Below are 21,883 nucleotides of genomic sequence, written 5' to 3' on the forward strand. Positions count from 1 at the left end.
CGATTAAAAGGCCGGACACAACTGACTTTGACTGTGAGACTATGTGTTGGAAATTAGTTGCTGTTAAATGTATATGATACAGGAGTGGTATACGTGTATTCTCTGCCCGTATACCTATAATGAGTGTGTCAGATGTTCTTCTCAATGAAATCATAGAATTTTCCTTTCTTGCTATGTTCAGAGAAAACTCTGTATATACCAGATTTATCACAGTGTGATCTCTGTGAGTTAGAAAAAAGGACTTTGACTTATTAGCTGTATTCATACATCGGCCTATGGTTGCGTTTCTAGGTGCTGTAGAAGATTCATCGCAAGGCTGCAGCAATGGCCAGAGATCAGATAACTCAAGTACTTGAGCAATTACTACTGGATCAAAAATTCCATATACGGAAATTGTCACAGTGGTGTAAGAACTATAATGTCGTCACAGAAGCTCACCCAGTGTGAGCTGTTATAACGGCATGTTTCAATAGAATTAGACAAACGGTTTAGAAGTTACAAAATCATTTTATCTTTTTATATCATACACCACTATAGTGGGGAGGATATTATGCATTTGTGCTATTGTTTGCAACACCCAAAAATATTGGTCCTACAATCAACATTTTTATACCAATTCGCTCAGAATCACTTTCTGAGTCGATTTAGCTGTCTGTGTGTCCAGTTAATTTGATGAAATTTAGCACATACTCATCTTTTTTTTTTTGGTCCAAGGACGAAAGTTATTGAAAATGGTTGAAATTGGTCCGTACCCCCCGAATAGGGCTTAAGGGCTTATAGTTTTGTAGAACTTTGAATGGCATTACCGATTTTTATAATGAACGGGGGTCATTTGGCCCTAGCTGCCATACAAACTCCCCTTCAGAAAATAATTTGAAGGTCAAAATTGACTTTTATACACTAATGCCACGACTAAATTCCACATACACAAATAACTTTAAAGTATACGTAAATACCACTAACAAAATTTTATAAGGATATTCCCACATTTACCTCTCATAGAAAATCTCTTTTTTTAATGTAAAAAAATTCTATATTAAGTTAAAAAAAAAAAAAAAAACTTTAATGCTCTATAATTTAAAAAATAATTCAGATTTTGAACATATTCGGAAATGAATAATAGTACACTACCCATTAAAAAAACTAAATTCAGCTCTTAGAGATTCTCTTTAAATCAGAACTGATCACGAACTTATCCTTTTATATATATTTTTGTTTATTCTGTATATGTGTGACTGACCATAACCGACTATAATTTCATAAAAATATGTTTTCTCCATTCAACTAAATAATAGAATCAAAATGAAAATAACATTTTTCAAAAGTAAATATCAATAAAGTGAATAACTTCAAATAAATTCAATGAAAAAACGAATAGAAAATAATACTTTAGTTTATGCTTCCGTTTGTTCAGTTGGAACCGGAAGCAACGAGTTTATAAAATAACGAAAATAATTTTGAAATTAAAAACAACAGAAGTTTAGCGTATAACAAGTAAGGTAAACAAAAACAAACTTTATAACTTTATATCCATTAAAAACGAAAACAAAAAAACTACAGTATAAATAATACGATTGTTAAAATAATACAATGAAAGAAACAGGAAATGAAAATAAAATTTACATCAGAAAACTAAATAAACGTAGTAACACATACAACAAAACAAATATTTCAAATACAATAACCCCATCATCATCGAAGAGAATTGAAAGCCAAATAACAGAAGAATAAAAAACAATCCTTTCAATTCCAATATGAATTTATTGTTCTTAATTTAAGAGCAAATAAAATAAATATTATTACTGCAACGACCACGACCAGCAGAACTATTTAATTGTCTTAAGTGTCAACCACACTTTCCAAGGACAAATAATAACACAACATAATGACAACAACGAGCAACATAATAGCGCCCATGGCAGCAGCACTCTTACCAAGCACATCGAGTAACACAAACGCAATGACATCAACTTTAACAAATGTCTACGAATCGACATATGTTGGCAACAGCAGCACAACTAACACAACTGCTTCGAATATTAGCAAGAATATTTTAAATCACTTTAAAAATCTCAGTACGACAGCAAACATCTCCTTCAGCAACATCAACAGCAACGACACTTACAATGAAGACAGTGAAATGTTACAGACCATCGAATACATTGGAACCGTTTTGAGTTTCTACTACATACCCATCATTGTAGGCACCGGTTCGATTGGAAACATTCTTTCGGTCTTTGTTTTCTTTAAAACAAAATTACGCAAACTTTCGTCGAGTTTCTATTTGGCCGCATTGGCTGTAAGTGACACTTGCTTCTTGTTTGGTCTCTTTGTTCAGTGGCTAAATTTTGTGGAGGTTCACATCTATAATCGTGAATACTTTTGCCAATTCTTTACGTTCTTTAGTAATTTGGCGTGTTTTTGTTCCGTATGGTTTGTGGTTGCCTTTACGGTAGAACGTTTTATAGCGGTCATGTATCCGCTGAGACGTCAGACCATGTGTACGGTGCGAAGGGCCAAAATAGTTTTAGTTGGTTTAACATTATTGGGTTGTTTGCACTGTGCACCTTTCTGGATATCCTCGACGCCCGTGTACTTGCCAAGTCTGGGAACAACAATATGTGATATTAAAAGTGAATATAAGGTAAGTTGAGATAGTTTGAACATCGATTTGTTTGGTTTATTGATAGTTTGCTATAAAATTAAAGATAATTATTTGCATTGTATTTGTGTTTATTTTGAAAATATTACGAGTAATTAATTCAATTGTTATATCCTCCACCACCATCAGTGGTGATAAGGTTATAACTTTGTCATTCCGTTTGTAACACCCAGAAATATTCATCAAAGACCCAACAAAGTATATATATTCTTAGACTTTTTGAAATTCTGAATCGATCTAGTTATGTCCGTTTGACTGTTTGTAAAAAACATTATAATTGTTATAGATAGTGCTGAATATGAGCAAATCATATCGGAAATACTTATAAATCAAATTTTAAAATAAATAAATTATTATTTCATTTATCTCTATTTCTATTGAAAATTGACGGAATCGGTTCACAATTTCATATACCTCTCGCGTATATGTACACATGTATACTGAAATCAGTTTTTAGAAGACAAGATTCGCATCTTCAATAATCGTATCAGAAAACTATTTAAAATCAACATTACTTGGTAATGAGTGATTATATACAGGCAAAAAACTATACAATTTGCTCATTTGTATTGGGCGTTCATTTAACAAACAAGAGTTTCGTGGATAACGTTAATTTTCTCAAAATGGCATCTATTTACATTTTTCTGTAAAAAGGCGTTTTAAAAATTACAAAATGCAACATGAAATGTCCTTTCGATAATATTCAGTGAGCTGGGTCAAAGGACAAAATGGTACTTTGTGACGTTTTTAGTATTTTTTCAAGGAAACTGATACGAAATATTGGTATCATATGAAAGTTTCTTGAGACATGCTTTCGGGGAAGTTCTTCGCTGCTGTTGCCATCTCAACAGGATATATGGATACATAGAACTCGGCTAATTGTCGGGGCAATTATTGGAATTGTCACATACACGCAGAGAAAAATATAGTTCGACATGGTTACTATAACCAAACTATGTTCACCTTAACAATTTATTGTTATCAAAAACATATAATTGTTATTTAAATTCAATTTAAAAAATGTTATTGTTACTGTAATCATTTTTATGATCATGGCAATTATAAAAAAATTGTGTATGATTTACTGAAAAATAATTATTTTTTCAATAACTAAATAATGGTAACAATGAAAACATATTATGTTACTAACAATCATTTAAACTACCAAATAACCATTATATGTTATGTTGATATATGTTATATAACCATAGTATGTATGTTGTAATAATATTATTCTATGTCTGTTGTTGCAACAGCAAAACAACTTAAGCAACACACCTCACACATGTAATTGCGTGTGTGTGTGTTGTTTTACACGACAATAAAATGGGTTGAAATAATTCTCATTTGGTTTATAACATTAAATGTATAAGTATTTCACATTTAGTTATGTTTTTGTGAATCAAATTGAAATTTGTTAATCGTGTATTGTAGGTTTCAACTTTTTACTTTTTTAGAAACTGTAATTTTACTGATTCAGTAATCAATATTAATTTGATTTCTATACATATTTATTAACGACATTTTGATCACAAACAACAGAGCCATCTCAGTAGCGTTGTTGCGCAGGCTTAAAGTGGTTAAGGAATACACTGGGACTTGTCATTACATGATAGAGATTGTATTTTAAATAATGCAATATTTCATGGCATCATAAGGGTTATCATCTTTAGGTCTATCCGGAAGATCGATTTCACCTGATGTTGGGCTTTGCGTTCCCTTCTATTGACTTATACCAGTGATTGTTTTTTCCTTGTCGGGGTATGAATTCAGCTTATGCTGCCTGTTATTCCGCAAGCACTTTGCCGATGTTCTAATCCATTGCTTGTACATGGACCGGCATATCCAAGTACATAAATTGCCACCTGAGTTCTTTATTAAAGGATTCAGGGCCGATGGTAGACCGATGTCAAGTCTACCCAGTGGATGAAAAAGAACTCCGTGAGAAAAACAAAATTTTGTATATAAATATAATGTTAGCAGAAATCATATTACTATCTGTACTGTATATAAAAATCGTATCATGCTAAGGGTTGCCCCAATATGGTAGTCCCCATAAAACTAAATTTGTTGAGAATTGTTAGGATCTTATTTGCAGATTGTATGCAAAAAAATGCGAACCAAGTTACATCTGAACATTTGAAAGATACAAGGATTGGTTGAAGATTAAAATGAATCAACCTGTAGCTTATCAGGTTATTTCATATATCTGATTTTAAGTTCAGATTCTGGGACAAAAGTGTAACAGAAATACAGTTGACCAGTGTAGTTATCTATACAAAAACTATATAATGTTATATTTAAACTTTGAAATATAGCTTGAAAATTTATTTCACTTTTTACTAAATTGTTAAACTTTGTTTTATTAATGTTAATAAGTATTATGTATATATTTAATTAACACTAATTATGCAGCAAAAAAAAAATAACGAAAATAATCAATTATTATTTATGCATTGCGTTGTTATGAATTTTTTAATAAAAACATGTCACAAAACAGTTAAATAACTCGGTAATTTATATTGTTCAATAATGTCGTCATTCATTTATTCAGTCAGTCATTCATTAATTAATTTAATTATTTGTTTAGGCGGTAATAAATGTCGGGATAAAAATTCCACTTCATATTTATTTTTCCTTTTTTGGCACAAACAACAGCGGAAAATTTCACTGAAAGTGGAGAAGTTTTTTTTTATTGATTTCTCTAAATAAACAAATAATTTATTATTTTTTTAAATATTACTAATCGGGTTGATTACATACGTGAAATATGTATGTTTGTATTGCCATGGGGGTTAGAATTGAGTAGACATAAGGAGAATATTTTCCTTTCTTTATGACTTCGAGAGCAAACGAAAATAATACTATTTTTTATGAGTTATAAAATGTTGTTTTTAGGCTTTTGCATTAGATTTGTCTATGTGGTAAAATTATTTAAGTTAAATTAGTTAAATTATATAAAATTATAATTTCACTTTCAAAAAACTTCCAAGAAAAGAACATAAAAATTACATCTTGGGAATAACGTTAGAAGTAGTGAATTTGGATTCAAATAAAAAGGACAAGCCTGTTTTAAAATCACCTCATCTTAACTCTTTTTTAGCATCTCCATTGAGTAAATTCTACTTCTATTTTGCTTCATTGGATTTTTTTGCTGAGAATATAAAAAATAAGCTCCTGTATACATAGCTATATATTTCTTTGCTATATTAGTTTAGAATTAGGTATTACAAAATAAAATACAATATGAGCTATGTCGAATCTTAAATACTCTCCACCTGTAAGCATATTTAGATACTTTCGAAATTCAGAGAATAATCATTACAAAGATATCCTGGAACTAGCTTAGGTGTAGAATATCTTTGTAATAAAGTGTATATCGAAGTTTAAACGATTTTCAAAAGTAAACGATAAAAAAACGATTTTAAAAGTAAAGTTAAGAGCTGAAAGCCAAAATTTTGGAAATATCATCCACAATATATTTATGTATGTATAAAATAGTTCCCCCAACTAACTAACTAATTAACTAACTAACTAACTGACTGACTGACTAACTAATTAACTAACTAACTAACTAACTAACTAACTAATCTCTCTATATCTATCTATATCTATCTATCTAACTAAATAAATAACTACCGAACTAACTAAATTACTATCTATCTATCTATCTATCTATCTATCTATCTATCTATCTATCTATCTATCTATCTATCTATCTATCTATCTATCTATCTAGCTATCTATCTATCTATTTATCTATCTATCTATCTATCTATCTATCTATCTATCTATCTATCTATCTATCTATCTATCTATCTATCTATCTATCTATCTATATATCTATCTATCTATCTATCTATCTATCTATCTATCTATCTATCTATCTATCTATCTATCTATCTATCTATCTATCTATCTATCTATCTATCTATCTATCTATCTATCTATCTATCTATCTATCTATCTATCTATCTATCTATCTATCTATCTATCTATCTATCTATCTATATATCTATCTAGAATAGATCATAACCAAATCGACTCAGGCATAATATAGTAATACATATATAATTTGTTGGGTGTTAGATGAATATTTCATGGTGTTACAAACATAAAAAAGCCTATAAAATTTTATTTTAATATTATTAAAATTTAATAAAAGTGATATATTCGACTATGCCGAATCTTATATACCCACCATTAAACCGTACGCCGTAAATTGAATGCTCCCCTAATAACATTAGGTTCATGTTTGATATAGGTCATTTCTGGATACACTCCTTTCCTATTAACAAAACATTTTCAAGTCAGTAGTGAGCATTGAAGTAATTTTCTAAGGGGGACCCTTAATGTGGGGTAGCGTCAATTGTGGACCGATCCTAATAAAATTTAGTAGAGTGAATTAGACTCATGATACACATTTATGTAGAATTTTAGCTTGATTTTTTAAAACGGTTATGACTGTCAAAGATGTTTTTCGGGGTGCCATTTGTATGAGGCGTATGTGATAACATGGACCGATATTGTCAATACCAAACAAACCTTATCAATAAAAAAAATGTGGAAAATTTTAACTCTCTAGCTCTTTCCGTTCGGACTCTATCGTGCTACCAACAGAACGAAAAATCGTCTTAGAATTTAATAATGATAATAGACTTTTGTGGGTCTATAATCAATATTTCGATGTGTTACAAACGGAATTACAAAATCAATAAACTTCTCATCTTTTTTAATGGTGGGTATAGGAAACTGAATTTAAAACTTCCAATAATGATTTAAAATTTGTGAAAATATTATTTTAAACCAATAAAAATAGTCTGAAGAAATTTCATATGATGAAAGCACATTTAATCCGATTATAATGTCATAGATAAGCATCTCTTTCATATTACTCACAGTTCAGTCAATTGTAATATTGTCATAATAAATAATTTGTAACCTATTATACCATACCAAAATACCAAAACTAAAACAAGAACGTAACTAATTAAATATTTAAAATAAAAGAACTTACGAATTTTAATTGCTACTAAAGAAGGAGATGATGGTCTCTTAATCACAGTTAATAAACAAGAAAATTAAAAGTTAAATTATTTTATAAATTTATAACGACATTTTAGGGTAAAAAAACATTTTTTCATATTTAACTATTTTAAGGGTCAAAAATATTAATTTGGTTTTCATTAAATTCATAGCATTAATGAGAAAATTTCGGCATGATTTCTTTTCATAATATTCTACAAACATTGTTAACAAAAAAGGGAAGAAATAAAATAAATATATTTATTTACTGTTTTTTATTATTTGCTTATAAAATATTTCGTAAAATTAGCTTTAAAAAACACAAATTTTCCTTTTTACCCAGGACTATATAACGCTACTTAATTATTGGGATACACTTGTTGTATTTGCTGTACCCTTTACAACAATTGCTGTCTTAAACACATTCACAGGATGTACTGTTTGGAAATTTGCTACAGTCAGAAGGACATTAACAATGCAAAAAATGTAAGTATTATGAAAGGGTATTTCATTTTACTGGAAAAAAAAACAAGTAAGAGTGTTACTATGCCGAATCTTATATATCCACCATCAAATCGTATGTATGTATCAGGGTCATATATAGAGTAGGACTTAAGTCAATTATTCCGGGGATCACTTGTGTGAAAACATCGGTAGATATTGTATTCTCAGCTAGATACTAGCGCTAATGAGCTAGTAATGAGCGATAAAGTAATTTTCTTAAGGTGACCTTATATATTCTAGAGCTATACTCGAATTTTTAAGCCAGTTATGTGGGTAGAACCACAAAGATTCTATGGGGTGACCCTGATGAGAGCAAGACGAGAAATCTCCTCAAAATGAGCAAGTCTGAGGTTAGTATGATGGTACGTATTCTGAGTGGACACACAGGATTACGTGCACATCTATACAAAATTGGAGGTGCGGATTCAGACGAATGTAGAGAATGTGGAGAGGACAGTGAAACTCTGGAGCATTTTCTTTGCCACTGTCAGGCATTCGTCGAAGTTAGATCCAGGTATCTTGGAAGTGATGTTATTCCGGAAATAATATTCTTAACCAACACTGATTGGAAGATTCTTAGGAATTACGTCCAGAAAACTGAGTTTTTAAAAATTAAAAATAATACATTCAGTGAATTTTTTTTCATGAATTGGAACGCACAACAGTCCCGATAGTGGTCTAGGTGTATTTCTTCGGATTTGGATTCGATCATTTTATGAGGACGATCATTAGGTTAGGTTAGGTTGATAGGAGTATGTATACTACTTCTCCTATCAACATAACCTAATGATCGTCCTCATAAAATGATCCAATTTTTAAGCCAGAACCGATCCATATAAAATTAGGGTCTAATGAAATTTATTCGACTTTCGACATAAAATTCGTACTTGATCGTCTTTTAATTTTATAAGGACTCAGAATATATAAACTTTTGTGGATACTAACCGATATGTTACAAACCGAATGACAAAACCAATATACATTCATCTTTTCTGATTGCGGGTATAAAAAATGTAACAATGTTTTGTATAATGGAAAGTTAGTAAAGAAAAGCGAAGAAAAAAAATGAAATATTCTTAGAATGTCAATTAACAACGAAGATGTAATTGTTTAAATTACTGCCGTCATTAAAATAGCACTATTTAACTATACCATAAACCACAATGTCACATAGCAGTCATGCAATATTTTAAAATAATACCCACATCTTTTAATATTAACTATAGTCCATGTTGTAGTATGTTAAGCTATACATTGATACAAATGCATATTGGCTTATCTCCGGATAAGTCCATGTACTAATGTATGAAATAGTTTATTGACAGGTAAATGTTGTTGTAAAAATAATTATTTTTCAGTGAATTATACTTAAATCTATAATTGCCATGAACATGAAAATGATTACAGTAACTAAAGTATTTTTTAAATAACAAGTATATGTTTTTGAAAGCAATATATTATGTCTGTTCATTAACAAAAAATTGTTACAGTGTATATAGAATATAACATAGTTGCAGAAACCATGTTATTTCTATTGAAAATTTGTGAACAATCTTATGCAATAATCTTTTTACAAATTTATGGACTAGTCTTTAGTTATTATCTATTTATACCCTACACCACTATAGTGGCGAAGGTATATTGGGTTTGTGCTTACAAAAATAATCGTCCTATACCCACCTTAAAGTATATCAATCGTCTTAGAATCATTTTCTGAGTCGATTAAGCTATGTCTGTCCGTCTGGTTGGCTGTCCATGTAAACCTTGTACGCATGGTAAATGCAATTTTCAACATAATTTAATGAAATTTTGCACGTTTCTTTTGGCCTAAGGATAAAACCTATTGAAAATGGTTAAAATCGGACCATTATTTCGACTAGCACCTAAATACGGCCTCTAATTAAGTTTAATGTTGTATTATGTCTTTATTTATTTGTATTATGTCTTTACTTTAAACGATACTACCGATTTTTGTAATGATTGGGCTTCATTTGACCATAGCCCTCATAGAAACTCCCCTTCAGAAAATGACTTAAACGTCAAAATTCACTTAAATTCTACATAAATAACTTTGAAGTAGACTTAACTTCCCCTACCAAGGATAGGGCCATATTTTCATCTACTTCAGTTTGAGCCCTCTGGTAAAAAAACTCTTTTTTTGTCAAAAATAAGTAAAAATATTCCGGAATAAAAATTCATTTATTTTGTACATTCTAAAAAAAACCTTTTTGTTACTAAAAATATATCTATAATTACGAAAATATTAGTTCTTGAGCTTATAAGATAACGAAAGCTTGTTCTTAGCTATGGTTAAGAAGTTTGATTTTCTTAACACCCTTTTCAAATATCCAATTTTAATTTCAAAGTTTTTACTAATTGTCGTGGAAAAGTATAATTTATTATACCCTGTATATACTTTTTTGGTTTATTTCTGTTATTCCTGTAATTATATGGAGCAATATTCAAATAGATAGTGTTATTCCGAATTTTTTAACTTTGGTATTCAATTGTGCCTCCAAGGGTTAATTTAGCTTCTTCACTCTATTTTAAATATCGAACTATATACGATAATTTCCAGTCATTTTTGGTAAATATGACCGACAAATAATCGCAACTCCGTTTTTTTTTTTTTTTTTTTGGAGTACACAGTATGCATATAAAGAAATGTTACAGAGGACGAAATGCTGTAAAACTCTAAGTCGTGGGAATACATACATCTAGTGTAAAATATTGTCATTAAGTTTATTCCACTGCTTTAGATATCAAAAACTTTTTGAATATTTTATATTTTACTTTTTACATATGTAGTTGCGGGGATAAAGTTTTTTATGAGTGTATAACAAGTATGTATAAGTTCTTGGTAAAATCTTATTTCAGGAAAACCCAACATTTACCCCTACACGGTACAATGTCATCGCCTTCATCATCCTATTCCACAAAGGACAGCGGAACAGTGGCAACAGCTGCAACAAATTTAACAAATACATCAACTACTACAACTGCAACAATGGAACAACAACATTCGCAACATATTTCAACATATCGTATCACGTCTTCATCTTTAAAACGACAAAAAGCAACATCATGTGTAAGTACATCACACTCGAATGGGCAACAACTTAATCATTCACTTACACATCAACATCTCCACCATCACCAGAATCTACTTCAACAAGCAGAAGTTCAAAAGCATCATACACACACGCATCCAAATCGTGCAACCATGATAAAACATGCTACAAGTGGTGATATATTCTCAAGGAAATCAAGTAAGTTGACATTTGTAACTTGTACATTTTGCTTTTATTTTCTTAGTTTTATTTCATCTATTTTCTTCGGAATATAATTCAAAGTTCTTTGTTAAGCATTAAAATATTCACTAAAATACCAATAAAAGTTATGGGATTCTGTAGAAATTATTTCAAGAAAAAATTTTAACTTTACTTACATTAATTTTATTTCCCTCCTAAATACCATTTAACTAGAGAAGAATAGTAACAAAAACCTTATGTATTATTGACGTTTTAAAATCAATAGTTTATAACAAACTCCTATACTTTTGGGGGAACTTTTTAAGAAAAATCTTTTTTTGTAAATATTGTGTACACAATGGGCTTTAGTCATGATACTTTATAAAAGGTTTATCTACAAAACAAAAATTTTTCCAGTCTATAGTCTAGTCTATAGTGTAGTCTATAGTCTAGTTTTTAGTCTAGTCTTTAGTCTAGTCTTTAGTCTAGTCTTTAGTCTAGTCTATAGTATAGTCTATAGTTTGGTCTATGGTCTAGTCTATAGTCTAATCTATAGTCTAGTCTAGTCTATAGTCTAGTCTATAGTCTAGTCTATAGTCTAGTCTATAGTCTAGTCTATAGTCTAGTCTATAGTCTAGTCTATAGTCTAGTCTATAGTCTAGTCTATAGTCTAGTCTATAGTCTAGTCTATAGTCTAGTCTATAGTCTAGTCTATAGTCTAGTCTATAGTCTAGTCTATAGTCTAGTCTACAGTCTAGTCCCGGAAATTTGTTTATCGTTAACAATTCTTTCATATATATCAACATAAAGTTTTGCACATAGCTTTCATATTAGGTTTTCTTTTGAAAATCACTTAATATCACATAAGTTATTATCAAGTGATGTTATCTGGGTTAAATTTGACATGAGTACGTTCTCAGATAGATCGTTCTGCTGAAATGTTATTGATGATAGCTCCGATATAAGGTCATCAACATGGTTTAAAAATAACGTAAAGGAATTTAGTTAAATAAAAATATCGACGCCACAGTAAAAATCGACAGGAATATATATGTATTGTATATATACAAACCATTCTCCTTAATTTTTTGAAATCGGCAACATCGGCCCATATTAAGTCATAGAAACCTCGTACGGCTTCTATGACCTAATATGGGCAAAAAATCACTTAACATAGATTTTTCTGGACATAATCAGAATTATTTCCACATATGCATAAATATTAGAACTCCCTTAACAGAAACAAAACTTTGGTCGAGTTACATAAAAGTTTTAATAAAAGGTAGTTCGCTAATGGATAAAATTTGGCACAGCAGAATATAGCACTGTAACTTGTTTATAGTTTTCTTTTTCCCTATTTGTTTTCTTAGTTTTTAGACAAACATAACAAATTAAAAAAAAAATAATAATAAACATTTCATGTTTGTTTTTCTAATTTAATTTTTGTCCTTTTATTGCACTTTACAGGAAAACGAAAAGTTACGAATTCATCACAATTGAAAGTAACAAAAATGTTGTTGATTGTCTCAACGGTCTTTGTGTGTTTAAATTTGCCAAGTTTTATCATGAGAATGATTACGTACTTGGAGGTAAGAAAATATTTACTTTAAGTATTCTATTCTGAAGAAAGGTAAATAGCATTTTATTGTTGTTAAAGAAACTATTTTAAAAACTTTTTATGATTACTTTTGTAGCGAAAAAAAAATACAATATACACACACATATAAATATATATACATATATTTAATTTTACTTTAATCTAAAATATTTTAAGTTACATCACAATTTTGCTTAAAGTTGTCATCAGTGTTGCCACAACAAAATTTTTTTTCTAACCAAAATTCGAATAAAAAATAACCAAATTAAGAAAAAAGTAAACAAAATTATTTTTATTTGTTTTATGTTTACATTTGGACATTAAAATAATAAATTTATTTTCTGAAGTGGAACTATGTTAAATTTCGTCGCTAAACTGGTATTATGAAGACAGTTATGAGCGTTAAAGTAATTTTCTGTACGGGATCTTATATGAGACGTATGGTCAATTATGGACCAATTCTCATAAAATCTGACAGAGATATTTTAGCTCCTTTAAACCTTGATTATGTTGAATTTTGTTGCTTTATTGCAGTACATTCGCAGATTCGTTAACAAATGCAATTAATATTTATTTTAAAAAATAACTGAGTTTTTAACGCGTTTTAGCGCAATTTAAATATAATCCACATATGACATTCTAATACTTTTGAATGTCATATGTGATCAGCTGATTAATACTTTAAAGATATTGTGATACAATTCTTGCACCAATTAGCAGAAAATACATTATTTATTCTTATTAAATCATTTATCTTAGAATTTCGGCAAATTAGCACAGTATTTTGTTTATGCGAAATTTCAAATAGGTATAGAAGTTGCAATTATACTTTAAATTTTAAATTCTTACAAAATTTTTTTTCATACAAGTATCGTGAGTTCTTTATATAAAAAGTTCCATTAGAAATATTAAAGAAAGGACGGACGAGTTTGGATCGACCCAAAAAGTAAAAGATTTTAAGTTCATGGATTCATCAAAAGGAGAGAGAGGATTCATTATTCATGGTGTTAAATTGACTAGTGTAATATTACGGTGTTGTTATGATTTTAGTCAACTCAATTAATATGTATGTGGAAAACTCATACTAATTAAGATATCGAAAAATACCCTTGTACACATAAGTATAACCAGTAGATGTACAAATTACAGTAAAAAAATTCGAAAATTGACTAGTGTAATATAACGGTGTTATGATTTTAGTCAACTCATTTAATATGTGGAAAACTCATAGGTAATTTTGCCAAATCCTAACCAATTAAGATATCGAAAAATACCTTTGTATATATGTATATATGTATATTTACATAATTGATTTAAAAATAGAGATAAAAGAATTCTCTTTATTTTATTTTTGGAATAAAAGCAAACAGCATTTAGTTCAATTGTTTGCAAAAAATAACCAAAACGAAAAATTAATTCACATGTACACTTGCAAAATAAAAATAACCAATTTTGGTTAATAATAACCAAAGTGGCAACACTGGTTGTCATGCAAAAAGGTACTTGTGTTTATTTTTTGGTATCATGAGAGATTACTTGGAATGATGATGAATGACAAAAAAACTTATATTTCCGTTAAATTAATTTGGTTATGTTAGGACCTCTTTGTTGTTACATTTTATTCCAAGAATTTATTTCAAATTCAAAAGTGTTACAGTTGTATGTTGTTCTTATAAACAATAAATATTATTTGTTTTAAGCTAAAAATATTTTTCAATTAGATATTTTAGTTTTTTCCCTAAAAATATTGTTTTACATTCCTCTTTCTGAATGGGGACCTTTGTAATAAACATATACAAGGTTTTGTAAAATTCTATACCTCTTCACATTTTCTACTATGTACATAATATGTAATATGAAAAATCCACTATTTACTTAGTGCTTTTTAAGTTACACACTTTCATTGGCAGTTCCTACATAAGGTTTGGCCATTTAGAAACGAGGTTATTGCTCTTTCAGAGCGATTTCTCGACTTGTTCTTGTTTATGTTGACTACCGTTTATTCGAAATTTTATGAAATTCGCTCATATTTTTAATTCAGTCTTCGTTGTATGAAATGTTTTGTATTCGACAGGTTAACTTCTAAACGATTTCTACATTATCTTTTAGATTTTACTGAAAAAGTATACAGTTATGAGTCTCATACAGGAATGTCGAGAGTTTAACGTGAGCACCTGCCTTGACGTCCTTATCCCACGGTGGTCTTTGTCAACCACTGGGTAGACTTGAGAACGGTCTACCATCGCCCTTTTGTTCATCAATGATGAACGCCGGTGACATTTTTTTTACATTGGTTCTGACCGGTCCATGCACAAGTACTTTGCTGGAGAACTCGAACATCCGCCGAACCTCACATTCATCCCGTACCATATACAATTAATACCAACTCATTTCCAACGCTTAGTATCGGCAACAGCACCGAACTTATCCCGAAATATTGACTATTATCATGCATCAGACTTTTAACCGCCACTTACTCTCCCCACGAATTTGAGTTTAAACCACAGCCACTACGTGGATCCCGAAGGAACATAAACCAACTGACTGACATAGTCCTGCGGGCAACTGGCCACCCGTAGTACCAGATTATGCGGTGTTCTGGTCTGATCTCTGGCAATCTATGCAAGGACTAAGCCAAGCAGTAGACTGTAACAAATTTTTCAATCCCGATCAGATTGGAGGTATTTTACACCTCTTTATACCCCGAGATTGCAATAACACCAAGGCGGTGGTCTTGCCAAGGTAAGATAACCCCTGGGGGATGTCTCTCCTACAGTGCATTTCCGGTATGCGATCGGAGAAGTCTGATGATTAAGTTATAACTGTTCAATATGTTCAGTATATACTGTTAATAGTTAGTCCGCAAATTCGTCGACTTCTTAATTGACTACTCCATAGAATAAGTCAGTCGTCTAATGCGAATTGTAGTCAATAGACGAGTTAGTAGATTAGGTCATATATTAGTCGTCCATAGAATAAATCTTAGAGAAGTCATATCAATAGCTCAGTTCAAAACTAGTTTATTGACTCATAAATGATGTATATAAACTTGTCCACAGACTCATCTTCCCCATTACTTCTCCTTTTTCGTATGTATGTGAGTTGAAGGCAAGTACTTAGTTGTAATTTTTGGGTAAATTACAACTTATTTTCGTTCGACGATGACCAATCAGTAACAGGTTACAAATGTGCTCGCCCAATAATTATACTCAATATCTTATTTTCTTTTCTCAATGCTTCATTAACAAGTTATTTATACCAATATTTTGTTAAAAAAAACTTCTAGGATAAGAACCATTAACTCAGAACTACTAACTAGGACTAAAACCACTTATTCCTTATTAGTCATACTCTCTACACAATTGGCTTATAGCTAATTAATTCGAAAGTAATTACTACATGTAGGTAATGTAGGTAACATTAAATTAAAAAGATATGAGCTAAAAAACTTCCTTTCACTACTTCTTCATTAGCATTTTAACTCATTGTTTTAAAACAGTGATGACATTGGAGACAAGTACTTCCATGCTCGCTTACATCTCGTAAGGAACTGTCTTATGTCAAATTTCATACATTTTTAAGTCAGTAATGAGAGTTAATGAAATTTTTTGAAAGGTACCATATGTGGGGGTAGGTTCAATTATAGATCAATCCTCGTAAAATGAAACCATTTTCAATACTTAAAAATTGCATTTTTGTTTTATTTGTTCAGACGGACGGACATGGATTGTCTCAGAATTTTATAATAACCCAGAATATATATAAGGAATAACAAAATCAATATATACCCATCTTTTTTAAAGGCGTACATAAAAAGAGTGGAATTTTGAACCAGGAACTTTGGTTTGTTTGTCAAATGTTCTACTCACTGTCAAATAATAGTTTTCAAATACAAATTTAATTTTGTTTTCTGCTTTGTAAAACTTTTTTCTTAACTCGTAATCAAATGATACGTACAAACAAAATGGCAATGCCTAAAAAAGGACTTCTATATCCGATTGAAAAAATCTCATTACTAGAGTACTTCTAAGTAATGCAAACAATAAGTAGTTGTTTTTGAAAAATATGTTGTTGAGTATGTTCAAATCATTACCAGATTTTTGCAGGGTAAACACATTGACATACATATATATTTGTACATTTTAGTTCAGACGTGGGCGCTAGTATTGTTCTGAATACGAAAATTTTCGACAGTTTACATGAATACAGCACGATCGCATATGAACTTCTTAAGAAACACAAATTTTTTATTTAGTTCAGGGATGGCAAAATTGGTACGATGGTACTTTTTTGATACTATTTGATGTGCAAAAGTACCGTGATACTCCCGAGTTTTATTTAATACTTTCAGGGCCACAATCTCATATAAATATATTTCAGAAATTACAAACTTTTAGCAAAAAAATATATATATTAGTACTTTGGATTGTAAGAAAGCTTTAACTGAATAATCTCCCAGAGGTAGGTTTCACATCATATGGGTACCAGCCCACTCGGGAGAAGTCGGTAACGAATGAGCGAATGTAATAGCTTAAAAAGGAAGAGAGCTCATGGCAGTTAACCTGACAAACGCACAGCCATTCGACGCAACAAAAGCTAACTAAAAATAGGAATAACAGAATCCCATAAGACCTCTTGGAATACTGAAACAGTGGGTAGAACCACGAAAATCATATGCAAAATTGGACGTGCGGATTCAGACGTATGTAGAGCATGTGGAGAGGACAGTGAAGCTCTGGAGCACTTTCTTTGCCACTTCCAGACATTCGTCGAAGTTAGATCCAAGTATCTTGGAAGTGATGTTATTCCGGAAATAACATTCCTGACTAACACTGATTGGAAGATTCTTAGGAAATTCGTTCAGGAAATTGCGTTTCTGAACACTGAAAAATAGTTCAGTCAGTTATTTTTTCCATAATAAGGAGCGCACAACTGGCCCGATAGTGGCCTAGGTGTATTTCTTCAGATTTGGTGTAGTACACATCCTCCTATCAACCTAACCTAAGTAACCTAAGCATAATTTAAAAAAACAACATACACCCTAAATAATTTTATAGAATGCATAACAGTGAAAGTAAATAAGATCATTCTTATTTGATACATTTTTTGTACATTTTAATTTGAAATGTTCTTTCTATGTGAAGAAATTATCATTCTTATGTCAATTGATTTTATTTTGTTTATAAATATTTCCAATTCGTAGTAGTACAATTTAATCTTTAAGATTTAAAATAGCCAAATATTTTTTTCAGTGTAATTTCATTGAAAATATGCAAATAGTGTGTGTAGTGGTGATTTTTTTTCATCTGCCTCTCTATACGCCGGTGTATGTTTTAGTTGTTTTTTTCTTTTTTGTCATCCGCACAATGAATAAAAAGCTAATAAATTTTTTAAAATATACCTATTTCTATAATGCAGTGCTTACATAAATACATACATATGTATGTATATTCGAATGTACATATGTTTGTTTAGAGTATACAAAAAATTTAATCTAAATTGAAATTCTATAAAAAGAGAAACATATAATTTTAATATGAAATTTTGGCATTTAATTGTATGTATGTGTAAGTCTAAAAATAAATATAAAAAGATTTTAATTTTGATTCGATTTGTAATTATTAATTTTACTGTTGTAACACGTTCTACAAATAATTAAATTTATATAAATAAATTCGATTAAATATACGAGAATTGATTTTTATTTAAATAAATTGATGCTTTTCTAACCGATAATTGAATGAGTTAGTTCTGAAAAATACTTTTAGGTGCGATAGCGCTATAAATAAGATATGCAAACTCTAATACACTTTCGTATTTTTATACCCTACACCACTATAGTGGGGAGTTTTATGAGTCGATTAAGACATGTCCGTCCGTCTTTTCTACTGGCTGTCCATGTAAACCTTGTTCGCAAGGTCCAGGCCGCAATTTTCTAGATAATTTGGGCCAAGCATGTTTTTTGGCACGAAGCCTATTAAAATTCGTTTAAATCGGTTCATTGTTTCACTTAGCCCCCATACAACCATACCTCCCGATTTGGGCTTTTTATGCCATATTTAATATACTATATACAGCCCTCGCCCCCATACAAACCCCCCTCCAAAAAACCTCTTAAATATATAAAAATGACTTGTAACCATTTGTATCGCAATGAAACTCAACAAAACTAAATGTTATTTACAAATATATCCTTTTCTCCTTGTTGGCTATACTCCTATAAGAGCCTAAGTTTGAAAATTTTGTTTTTTTATAAATTGCTTAAATACTTTGGAATTAAAATACAACATAACAGTTTCTTTATGAAAATAAAAAAAAATAAAAATATACTCATGGCCCACCATAAAATACGCTACACATTTTATGGTCGGCCATGTCCGACAATACTTTCCTACTTGTTTTATTAGTCGGTTTTCAAAGATATAAACAGCATTGATTCTGCTGTTTATAATTACAAGTATATATAAGTTTGACACTTCGTATGTAATACCAAGATATATTCATCTGAGACCCAACAAAGTAAATTATAATCCGAATCCTTATGAAATTCTTATTGTTCGTATATCCGTCTGTCTAAGGGCCTCATTTTATAAAACGAAACGACAAAACGTTCAAAAAAATTTCTATGGAAAATATTCAAATTTTCAAAAATTTCCGAGTATTGTTCATACATATTTTTAACGTTAACGATTGTTTCGTTTTATAAAATGAGAGGGTAAAACACACTCACGCTAAAAATAAGAAAAGGAATTCGCCCAAATTCACCAAAAATATTCACTATGGTCCTCAGCAGTTTGCTATTGAAAACCCGTAAAATTGGTTTCAGATGTTAAAAGTTATGAGTAAAAATTTCAGACTACATCGAAAAAATTACCTTTTTTCTTGAGTACTTTTCTCAAAAACTACAATAGACAAGTTGATGAATTATGTAACACTGTATTATTTTTTTTTTTTTTTTTGCATATGATTAAATATGTTGAAAATCATAAGAATTGATCGAAAATTTTCCATAGCTACCATACAAAGGTATTTATTCTCGGAAATTAATTCCTTTGAATATATCGGAATCAATATAAATTTTGAACATTTAAATATAATATGAACATAAATAATACTACGAAACTTGATCTCTATCGGTCCACAATTGGTCATAGCTCACATATAAGGTCAACTTCCGAAAAACGCTTAAATGCCTATATTTCATTGAATTAAGCTTTAGTTATAAAATTCGACACAAAAATGTTTTATTTTTAAATATATATGAACCACTCTACGAAATTTTTCCCAAATAGGCCCGTAATTGGTCATAGCTTACTTAAAATTATAATTTTATTAAACTATGATGTTATCGGGATCAAATTCGGATCGAATATGTTTAAATATTAATTATTCTACTAAATTTTTCCTTCATCGGTCCGTAGCTCTTCCGAAATCACTTATACGCACATATTTTATTCTCAAATCAAATTCTTAGTCCTCAGTTAATCTAGGTTTAACTTGATGTTAGATTAAACTCGGAACAAATTTTGGCGGACTTTAACCGATGATTGTGTTTTTCAGTTTTAGATTTAAGCTCAGTTAACTTTGTTAGTATTGCCAACTTTTCACTTAAAAACATAAACAATGAACAGCTGTTTTTTGCAAACAATACTTTTGTAAAATGGAAAATTTTGAAAAAATGTTAAATAAACATTTAAAACAATAATAAGTAAAATAAAACAAATCAGAAAATAGCAATTTACTTAAAATATTATGTTTTTGTTCTTCCGAAATCATTGTTTTGAAAAACACGAAACATATATTAAACTAGGTTTAACCAAAGAATGACGATTATCTTTATCAGAAAAACTCGCCCTAAGTTCTAATAAAAAAGTAGCTTCTACACAGCCAGAGGGTATTTAAGATTCAGTACATCTGAATATAATGTTCATTTTAGTTTTCTCCAAATTCAATTGAAAACTTTATGACAATTTTCATTGATTTTCTGGTTCTTTATTAAATTCATTAAATATTCTGTTTGTTTTTATAACAATAAAAAAATCCAATTGTAATATAGAAATTTTTAATTGTATTTAAAAAAAATAAATTTAATTTATGAATTTTTCATTTGAATTGCCACATTTTATAATTGGATATTTCTAAGGTACAAATCAAAAATCTTTATATATTTTTTTTATAAAATTTTGTACATGAACAGTGTTGCCAGGTTAGCCGTGTTAAGACTAAATTTAGACACCGAAAGAGATTTCAGTTACTGTCAGTTACTTCATGGCCAACCTTGTTTGTGTTCCTCTAGCCAATGAAACATTGGCCACACTGGTGTTGAATTACTTACAACATGATGTATATTATAAAACAAGTAGGAAAGTATAGTCGGGCATGGCCGAACATTAAATACCCATCACCATTAGTATATTTTTAAAATGTTTATTTTTCATAAAGAAACTTTTATGTTGAATTTTACCTTAATTCCAAAGTATTTTAGCAATTTATTGATAAAAAAAACTAAATTTTGTACATGAGGCTATATATAGGAGTATAGGTCAAACATGGGCCGATCCTCATTAAATTTGGGAAAAGGATATATTATTAAATAACAGTTAGTTTTGACATTTTTTGAAGGCGGTTTGTATGGGGTTGACCCATGCCCGGTCTGATCATTACGAAAATTTGCAGTGTCATTTATCTATATATATAAAATTCTAACGTTACTGACTGACTGACTGACTGACTGATTGACTGATTGACTGATTCATCATCGCACAGCCTAAACGGTTAAAGCTAAAGAGCTGAAATTTGGACAGGGGGTTGGTCTCCCGCCAAATAGATCCACTAAGACGGGAT

The 21,883-nt window shown here is 30.0% G+C and overlaps 1 protein-coding gene across 1 annotated transcript; it reads left to right on the plus strand.

Annotated features, from left to right (window-relative positions):
• Nucleotides 1-1,304: 1,304 nt before the first annotated feature.
• LOC111689342 lies at nt 1,305-13,237 on the plus strand. Its single transcript, XM_046952452.1, has 6 exons — nt 1,305-2,644; nt 8,031-8,173; nt 11,069-11,279; nt 11,352-11,460; nt 12,910-13,031; nt 13,217-13,237. The coding sequence occupies exons 1-6, from the start codon at nt 1,886-1,888 to the stop codon at nt 13,235-13,237; spliced, it is 1,365 nt and encodes a 454-aa protein (XP_046808408.1). The 5' UTR covers nt 1,305-1,885.
• Nucleotides 13,238-21,883: the final 8,646 nt, after the last annotated feature.

This window comes from Lucilia cuprina, chromosome 5 (assembly GCF_022045245.1).
Source record: "Lucilia cuprina isolate Lc7/37 chromosome 5, ASM2204524v1, whole genome shotgun sequence".
Taxonomy (NCBI): domain Eukaryota; kingdom Metazoa; phylum Arthropoda; class Insecta; order Diptera; family Calliphoridae; genus Lucilia; species Lucilia cuprina.